Source organism: Anolis sagrei, chromosome 2 (assembly GCF_037176765.1).
Source record: "Anolis sagrei isolate rAnoSag1 chromosome 2, rAnoSag1.mat, whole genome shotgun sequence".
Taxonomy (NCBI): domain Eukaryota; kingdom Metazoa; phylum Chordata; class Lepidosauria; order Squamata; family Dactyloidae; genus Anolis; species Anolis sagrei.
In genome coordinates this window covers 193,839,287-193,849,123 of record NC_090022.1, presented here as the reverse complement: position 1 = coordinate 193,849,123, position 9,837 = coordinate 193,839,287, and the positions used below count along the sequence as shown (strand labels likewise).

At 44.3% G+C, this 9,837-nt stretch overlaps 2 protein-coding genes across 15 annotated transcripts in view; both read right to left on the bottom strand.

Moving 5' to 3' along the window:
• Window positions 1-399: 399 nt before the first annotated feature.
• On the bottom strand, window positions 400-2,694 carry LOC137096205 (uncharacterized). Its single transcript, XM_067464839.1, has one exon. It carries the CDS (start codon window positions 2,692-2,694, stop codon window positions 400-402), a length of 2,295 nt encoding a protein of 764 aa, XP_067320940.1.
• A 4,549-nt stretch (window positions 2,695-7,243) lies between these two features.
• Window positions 7,244-9,837, bottom strand: part of LOC132767607 (methyl-CpG-binding domain protein 1) — a 68,509-nt gene continuing 65,915 nt past the window's right edge. For all 14 annotated transcript variants that reach the window (XM_060762733.2, XM_067464307.1, XM_060762739.2 and 11 more), the window contains one exon: window positions 7,244-8,911. In XM_060762733.2, the coding sequence (XP_060618716.2) occupies window positions 8,453-8,911 (459 nt within the window). In that variant the 3' untranslated portion in view covers window positions 7,244-8,452. The remainder of the gene's footprint in view (window positions 8,912-9,837) is intronic.

Below are 9,837 nucleotides of genomic sequence, written 5' to 3'. Positions count from 1 at the left end.
AAGTCCTCCAAAACTTACTACCTCAATCAAGGAGCCTCCCAAAGCCATGACACCAGCAGGGAGACCTCCAAGACCATATGAAGCAATCCAGGAAACACCTGAAGTCATTCTGCCTGCCCAGCGTCCCCCCACACCTACTATCTCAATCAAGGTGCTTGCTGAAACTATACCATCAGCCAAGGGTCTGCCAAAGACCACTATTTCAATCAAAGAGCTACCTAAACCCACACTATCAGTCCAGCTACCTCCTATCACAATCAAGGAGGCACCTGAAGCCATATTACCAGATGAGACATCTCCAAAACCTTCCATTTCGATCAAGGAACTACCAGGTGAGAGTCCCTCAGTACTTACTATCTTGATCAAGGAGCCACCTGGGGCCATGCCACCAGCAGAGAGTCAGCCAAAACCTACCATCTCAATCAAAAATGCACCTGAAATCATGCCAACAGTTGAGAGTCCATCAAAACCAACTGGCACAATGAGGGAGCCACCTGAGGCCATGCTACCCAAACCTACTGTTTCAATTAAGGAGCCACCTCGATTCATTCCATTAAAACCTACTATTTCAATCAAGATGCCACCTGAGGCCATGCCAACACCTGAGAGTTCTCTAAAACACACTGTTTTGATCAAGGAGCCACCTGAGACCATACCACCAGTAGAGAGTTGGCCAAAATATACCATTTCATTCAAGGAACCACCTGAGGCCATGCCACCATCTGACAGTCTTCCAAAACCTAGTGTCTCAATCAGGGAGCCACCTGAGGGCATGCCGCCAACTGAGAGCCCTTTAAAACCTACTGTCTCAATGAAGGAGCCACCCAAAGGCATACCACTAGCTGAGAGTCTTCCAAAACCTACTGTCTCAATTAAGAAGCCACCTGAGGCAATGCCAACAGCTGAGAATTTTCCAAAAACTATCATCTTGATCAAGGAGCCACCTGAGGCAGTACCACTAGTAGAGAGTTCTCCAACCCCTATTCTCCCAATCAAGGAGCTGCCTGAACGAATGCTGCCAACAGAGAGCTCTCCAAGACCTATCATCTCAATCAAGAAGACACCTGAAGACATACCACCAGCAGAGAGTCCTCCACAACCTACCATCTCAATCAAAGAGCCACCTGAAGGTATACCACCAGCAGAGAGTCCTCCAAAATCTACTATCATAATCCAGGAGCCACCTGAAGGGATTCCGCTAGCAGAAAGTCCTCCAAAACCTACCATCTCAATCAAAGAGCCACCTGAAGGTATACCACCAGCAGAGAGTCCTCCAAAACTTACAATTTCAATCAAAGAGCCACCTGAAAGCATGCTGCCAGCAGAGAGTCCTCCAAAACCTACCATCTCAATTAAAGAGCCACCTGAAGGTATACCACCAGCACAGAGCTCTCCAAGACCTATCATCTCAATCAAGAAGACACCTGAAGACATACCACCAGCAGAGAGTCCTCCACAACCTACCATCTCAATCAAAGAGCCACCTGAAGGTATACCACCAGCAGAGAGTCCTCCAAAACTTACAATTTCAATCAAAGAGCCACCTGAAAGCATTCCGCCAGCAGAGAGTCCTCCAAAACCTACCATCTCAATCAAAGAGCCACCTGAAGATATACCACCAGCAGAGAGTCCTCCAAAACCTACCATTTCAATCAAAGGGCCATCTGAAGGCATGCTGCCAGCAGAGAGTCCTCTAAAACCTACCATCTCAATCAAAGAGCCATCTGAAGGGGTGCCGCCAGCAGAGAGTCCTCCAAAATCTACTATCATAATCCAGGAGCCACCTGAAGGGATTCCGCTAGCAGAAAGTCCTTCAAAACCTACCATCTCAATCAAAGAGCCACCTGAAGGTATACCACCAGCAGAGAGTCCTCCAAAACTTACAATTTCAATCAAAGAGCCACCTGAAAGCATGCCGCCAGCAGAGAGTCCTCCAAAACCTACCATCTCAATTAAAGAGCCACCTGAAGGTATACCACCAGCAGAGAGTCCTCCAAAACCTACCATCTCAATCAAAGAGCCACCTGAAGGTATACCACCAGCAGAGAGTCCTCCAAAACTTACAATTTCAATCAAAGAGCCACCTGAAAGCATGCCGCCAGCAGAGAGTCCTCCAAAACCTACCATCTCAATTAAAGAGCCACCTGAAGGTATATCACCAGCAGAGAGTCCTCCAAAACCTACCATCTCAATCAAAGAGCCACCTGAAGGTATACCACCAGCAGAGAGTCCTCCACAACCTACCATCTCAATCAAAGAGCCACCTGAAGGTATGCCACCAGCAGAGAGTCCTCCAAAACTTACAATTTCAATCAAAGAGCCACCTGAAAGCATGCCGCCAGCAGAGAGTCCTCTAAAACCTGCCATTTCAATCAAAGAGCCACCTGAAGGTATGGCACCAGCAGAGAGTCCTCCAAAACCTACCATCTCAATCAAAGTGCCACCTGAAGGCATGCCGCCAGCAGAGAGTCCTCCAAAACCTACCATCTCAATCAAAGAGCCACCTGAAGGTATGGCACCAGCAGAGAGTCCTCCAAAACCTACCATCTCAATCAAAGAGCCACCTGAAGGTATGGCACCAGCAGAGAGTCCTCCAAAACCTACCATCTCAATCAAAGAGCCACCTGAAGGTATGGCACCAGCAGAGAGTCCTCCAAAACCTACCATCTCAATCAAAGAGCCACCTGAAGGCATGCCGCCAGCAGAGAGTCCTCCAAAACCCAGTGTATCTATCAGGGAGCCACCTGAAGGCATACCACCCACAGTGTCCTCCAAAATTTAGCAAACCAATAAGAGTCACCAAACTCGACTTCCTCTGAAAATGGTCACCCCAAATCAACAGTCTCGTGATCAAATGATAATAAAAGCTTAACCCTTGAGGAAAAATGTCTTCCAAAACTATATCTATTAAGGGACCCTCAAACTTCATGACCACCATTGTATTTGTGGATCTACAAAATGTTCTTTTTCTATCTGATTGTTTTCTAAAGCCTGTTTCTTTTAGTAAGGAGAGTTCAATAGCAGAACATGAGTGTCAGAAGGTTTGGTTGTATGTTGTTTGTTTTTTAAAAAGCAAAAATTAAGTTATGTCCTTTGAGTTGATTGCATCAAACTTGCCAGAGATTAGTATTATAAAGCCTAAACATTTTCTGTTATGAATCCATTATCACATCTGCTTCTGCAGAAAAAAATGTTTTCTGTATTAAGAGGAACACACACACACACTTAATTCACATAGAAATCCCATAATATTGTGTAACTTCACTATAAAAACTTGTTAAACGATGCAATATGCAGTCTCTTCAATTAAAACAAAGTAAGGCCCCTCACTGACTCATATGAGCAAATATTATCAGAACTTGGAACAGTTAGAATCATAGAATCAAAGAGTTGGAAGAGACCTCATTGGCCACCCAGTCCAACCCCCTGCCAAGAAGCAGGAATATTGCATTTAAATCACCCCTGACAGATGGCCATCCAGCCTCTGTTTAAAAGCTTCCAAAGAAGGAGCCTCCACCACACTCCGGGGCAGAGAGTTCCACTGCTGAACGGCTCTCATAGTCAGGAGGTTCTTCCTCATGTTCAAATGGAATCTCCTCTCTTGTAGTTTGAAACCATTATCCATTGTGTCCCAGTCTCCAGGAAAGCAGAAAACAAGCTTGCTCCCTCCTCCCTGTGGCTTCCTCTCACATATTTATACATGGCTATCATATCTCCTCTCAGCCTTCCCTTCTTCAGGCTAAACATGCCCCGCTCCTTAAGCCGCTCCTCACAGGGCTTGTTCTCCAGACCCTTTATCATTTTAGTCGCCTTCCTCTGGACACATTCCAGCTTGTCAATATCTCTCTTCAATTGTGGTGCCCAGAATTGGACACAATATTCCAGGTGTGGTCTAACCAAGGTGGAATAGAGGGGTGGCATTACTTCCCTAGATCTAGACACTATGCTCCTATTGATGCAGGCCAAAATCCCATTGGCTTTTTTTGCTGCCACATCACATTGTTGGCTCATGTTTAACTTGTTGTCCACGAGGACTCAAAGATCTTTTTCACACGTACTGCTCTCGAGCCAGGCATTGTCCCCCATTCTGTATCTTTGCATTTCGTTTTTCCTGCCTAAGTGGAGTATCTTGCATATGTCACTGTTGAACTTCATTTTGTTAGTATTGGCCCATCTCTCTAACCTGTCAAGATCGTTTTGAATCCTGCTCCTGTCCTCTGTTGGTGATACTACCTTGTTTTTATATTGCTATTTGTAAGTAACAAATGGTGTAATGTCTAAACATATTGTTGCCCATAATAGAAATATTACTCACAATATCAACTCAAAACACCTGGGTCAACTTATCCATGAGTAGACACTTATCAAAAAGGGAAACATTCCCTTTCTCAGAGCACTGTGATGAAAGACGAGAACAAAATCCATCTTTGGAGAACTTAAAAAATGCACTGGCTCCCTCTACACTTTTCACTACATTGATGCTTCACTACATTTTTGAATGCCTACCTAAGTGAAAAACGGGGTTGGTCAGGGGTATGTGCCCCCCACCTCCCCAGCACTTTTCCCTCTCCATGGATTGGCCCTCAGCTTATCCACAGGTCAAATAAAAATCCACAAAATCCCAACGCTTCCCCTCGATTTATACATGAGATTTACTCATGTATAAATTGAACACATATGGTTGTCTCCATCTTTTTGGGTTAAAATCCTTAATATAGCCAATCCCTTCCCAAGTGCCCCAAAAGTAACATTTGGTTAAAGGTAAACTGTAATAATTGAAACACTTTTGCACAATATGTTAACATTCATAGCAGCCTCGCTGAAACGGATTAAAGTTTTTTCATTTTTTAAGCAATCAGCAATGTGTTTACTTTTAGCACACTATTTCAAGCTCTGGAAATATTAATATCAACAACGACCCTCAAATAAACTTGCAAACTTTTGTTGTTTGTGTGTATGCAAACAAGTAAAGTACTGCAGCAGAGAAATCTTACTGTAGATATACTCATGCCCATATTTCATGGATAAACCTCCAAGGGAACTTATGTGAACATGTTTAAAATGTTGTAAACTACCTTGGGTCCAATGCTGGAAGAACACCAGGATAGCATAGGGATGATAGAATGAGATCCTCAAGGTCATCCACTGCCTTGTTTGGGTCATGCAAACTCGGGATTCGGGCTTCCTTGACTGAATCAATACATTTAGAGTGTGGCCTCCTGTTTTCCTGCTACCTTCCACTTTACCAACAATTATCAACTTTTCCAGTGAGTTACATCATTTCATATGTCCAAAGTATGATAGCCTCTATTTTTGCAGTCCTAGCATTTTAAAATTAATGACGGCTACATTTGCCTCCCCCCCCCCCCCCTTGTCTGTTGTTGTCCTCTGTTCCACTGCAATCCCACGCTGATCTTCTGGCTTGGCTGCTGGTTTTGAAAACCCCAGCATGGGAATCTGCTTACCATGCCTTCCAAGTAGACTTTGGCTCCATCGAGTGGTAGGTTTATGGAATAGGTCTTTGGTACGATGGAACAATCTTGAACTTCTATTTCAAGTCATATATTTTTCAAGGGAGAACTGACAAAAACACCCATGATATCTCTTACCTGCAAAAAACGTGCAAAATTCATGGGGTTGCCGTAAGTCAGCAGGCAACTTGAAGGACCACCACATACTAAGTTTACTTCAGAACAGAGTCTCATATCACAAGTTGCCCAAGTACATAGACTGCAATGTATTGTTGAAGGATTTCATAGCCGGAATCACTGCAGTGTTGTGTGGTTTCCAGGCTGTATGGCCTTGTTCTAGCAGCATTTTCTCCTGATGTTTTGCCCATATCTGTGACTGCCAGTCGCAGATGCAAGCAAAACATCAGGAGAAAATGCTGCTAGAACACTGCCATACAGCCTAGAAACCACACAACACTCCATAGACTGCAATATTTCACAGGTGAAATACACATGAAGACATGCAACCTCAGAGTGTGGTCAAATTGGCAAAAACTACTACTGTTAGAGAACAAATACTCCAGGAGAGTTTGCATCAATTTCCTTTTGCCCTAACCTACTACAAAAGGGCAAGACTCCACATACATCTTCCTCTCCCTCCCACGGAGTTAACAGTGAAAATTACTTTGGCATTTTAAACTGACTTTGCAGAAATTATAAAGAATGAGGAAAAAGGGAGAAAGTGGGAGAAAGAAAGAAAAATGGGACATCTTTTTTAAAAAAATGAAAAAAAGGGACATCAGAGGTTTAATCAAGACTGACCTGCTAATTCAAAGCTGTTGGAGAGTATGCAAGTTTTGTGTAGTATTCCTCTGTGTAGACGATTAGAGGAACAATAGTATGCATACATGGTTTATGTTTAGGTGTTAGCACTGTCATTCAGGCCCAAAGCCTGAATTCAGGGTGAGGAATTTATATTTTTAGCAAGTCATGAAGAGTAGGTCCATAACACACACAAAAAATTAAATTGTATGACTCATTCTATATTTTATATACTTAATTAAATCAATTTTTCAATTTTAGCTACAAAGTTTCAAGTCTAAAATAACTGAAAATGACTCTTGTTTGTTTGTTTTTTGTCGTGTCAGGAGTGACTTGAAAAACTGCAAGTCGCTTCTGTGTGAGAGAATTGGCTGTCTGCAAAGGCGCTGCCCAGGGGACGCCTGGATGATTTGGTGTTTTTATCATCCTTGTGGGAGGCTTCTCTCGTGTCCCCGCATGAGGTGCTGGAGCTGATAGAGGGAGCTCATCCGCCTCTCCCCGGATTCGAACCTGTGACCTGTCAGTCTCCAGCTCTTCTTAATTGGTAACGTAGTGGTTATAAAAGAATACCATAACACTTGTTGGAAACACTTGAAAACTGTGTCAATTCACTTTGACAGAAATCAGGCTCCATCGATAAACTTCAGAGGACACTCAGGAATGCAAGTCCAGTCAGTCTTTCTTGCCCCGTTGTACTTATGTAAGTTTTCAAACATTTCAGAGTTTTAAATGATCTTTCATTTGTAGCGGTTGACACTGGCAATATTGCAAATGTCTGAAGGAGTTTCTTTACATTTGGAAAGACTCTAACTTAGTGGTTCTCAACCTGTGGTTCTCAACCTACAACTTCCAGAAATCCCAGCCAGTTTACCAACTGTTACAATTTTTGGGAATTGAAGGCCAAAACACCTGGGGACCCACAGGTTGAGAACCATTGCTCTAACTGGAAGAAACAGACAGAAACCAAAACAGACCTTGCTCATTGAAATTTTAATACATTAAAAAAATAGAGACCAGTTCTGTTTCAATAATTATTTGAGAAATAAGCTAACACTTTCCCTCTGAGGGGAAAAAGGGAGGAAGGGGAGGAAAAGGTGATTGTGAGAGGAGTGAAGGAAAGACTCAGGGGCACTGAATGCTTGCTGCTGCTGTCACCGGTCACACAGAAGGCTCAAGTTAGCAAGTGACATACAGCTATGGCTTCTGTTGAACTTCCCTGAACAGGACATGCTGGAATGTCTCAGCATATACAATTATGCCAGTTGGCCACCTCCCCACATAAGCAACATCCATCCCATCTTCCTCGCTCCCCAAAATTTCCTGGTCCTTAAAAAGAATTAACTGTACTAACTCAGCAACCCCGCAGTTACAGAAAATGAAAGCCCAAGGCAAACAATTCAAGTGGTAAATGAATTATGCGGAAGGAAGAAGCAAAGTCTCTACCAGCAGGATTATTCTGGAAAAGGACATCCATTTCTTACACGTAATGGTTCTCAACCTGTGGATCCCCAGATGTGTTGGCCTTTAATTCCCAGAAATCCTAACAGCTGGTAAACTGACTGGGATTTCTGGGAGTTGTAGGCCAAAACACTTGGGGACCCACAGGTTGAGAACGACTGTCTTACAATCTATTCTTTCCATGCCTGGCACTGGTAACTGCCTCAAAATTACCAGAACAATGCAAAGGTTTGACAGGGTGGTCCAAGCAAGTGTAAGCAACAGAGAGGGAGGTCTGCCCCAGTGCATCAGCTGCCTTCCGCACTCCCACTGGATTGACTTGTAGGATTACTTTGCCAAGGCTTAGAAGTGCTGAGAACTGACAATGAGCCTTAACTGTTGAGAAGTGTCATGGTACACACTGCAACAAATGACGAGCAAATGGCTGAAGCAAGACAGGCATCTAGTCTTTGAAACAGAGCTTTTCTCGCTCCATGTCAAAATGAAGAAGCAGAGCTTACCAGGAGTGAACGAGTGAAAGCGAGACAGAAGACAACAAGAGAACATGATGTTCTGTGGCAAGCTATTGAACAACAACAACAAGAAGAAGAAGGAAAAAAAATAAAGTTATTTACGGCAAGGAACGATCCTTCCAGATAACCAAGCCTTTTCCAGTGTTAAAATAAAACTTTCCAGTGTCCAACAGGGACAAGTCACAGGACTCCAAATCCACCATTTGGTTCTCAGCAGGCACCGCTCCCTGATGGCCAAGGGTTGAGCCGGCACTGAGGGCAGCAGCCCGAGTACACAAGAACATCACAGGCCTCAGATCGTTCGCCAGCGTGCCAGCCTGCTGGCCAGCCTGAGCACAGTCGATAGGCCTCCAGGTCACAGATAAGCTCCACCACCTCGTCCACAGTGGTGAGGCGGGCAGGGTGGCTGGCATACAGTTCGTGCTCGGGGGGTACAGGCAAGTTTCCCACCACCACTTGGAAGTAGAGGCCCGGGCGGATGTAGATGACGGCTGCTGACATGGTGGAGTGTTTGGACCGCTGTACAAGTCGCAGGTTGGGGCCAAGTGGAGGCAGCGCCTCCCAGTGAGCAGGGAGAGGAATCTCATTCAGCTCAGACAAGAACTCGCGCAGGACGTTGTCCAACTGGGCAAGAGGCTGCATGCCACCCAGGCTGTAGATCTCCATTATCTGAGGGAGGAGAAACAAAAGGTAAAAGGTAAAAGTAAAGGTTTCCCCTGACATTAAGTCTAGTTGGGTTTGACCCTGGGGGTGGTGCTCATCTCCATTACTAAGCTAAAGAGCTGGCATTGTCCACAGACACCTCCTAGGTCATGTGGCCAGCATGACTGCATGGAGTGCCATTATCTTCCCGCAGAAGCGGTACCTATTAATCTACTTGTATTAGCATGTTTTCAAACTACTAAGTTGGCAGAAGCTAGGACAGTGGGAGCTCACACCGCTCCCAGGATTCAAATTGCCAATCTTTCAATCAGCAAGTTTGGCAACTTAGCAGTTTAACCCACTGCATCACCAGGGGTCAGCTAGCATTAATGCCCTCCCTTTCACCCTTCATAACATGCTAACAACTTGGCTTGAATGACTTGAGAAGTGCTATTTAAGTGTTTCTTCTTTTGCTGTCTGGCGCAAAAAGTGGACCCTGAAGGGAAAAGGGGGCAGACACATACACGTAGGGGCTCTCCTTGTGTCCTATCAGTCAGGGAAATACACTGTGGGAGAGTATGGAAGAGGGTTTTCTCTGCTGGGGCATCCCAGTTATAGACTACCCCCCCCCCCTTAAGTTTTTAATTTCCAACTTCTTGGAAATCTTGCATGATTCCAACTTCTTCTACGGCTGGGTGTATTTAATACTATTTTAAAAATGTTTTTGTATTAGTTACTAAAAATTCTGAATTCATAAAATAACCAATCCACCTAAACTGAGATTATGCTTTAGTAGATAGGTTGACTTATATGGTGGTTATAAGGACAGCACACCAACCCCACCAAAAAAAGTTATAGCCAAGATCTTGGGGGTGGCGGGGTGGCTCCTGATGCTGCTGGAAGTATGAAGTTTTTGGTCAGAGGTAAAAGCAAGAAAATAGATCTCTGTGTCC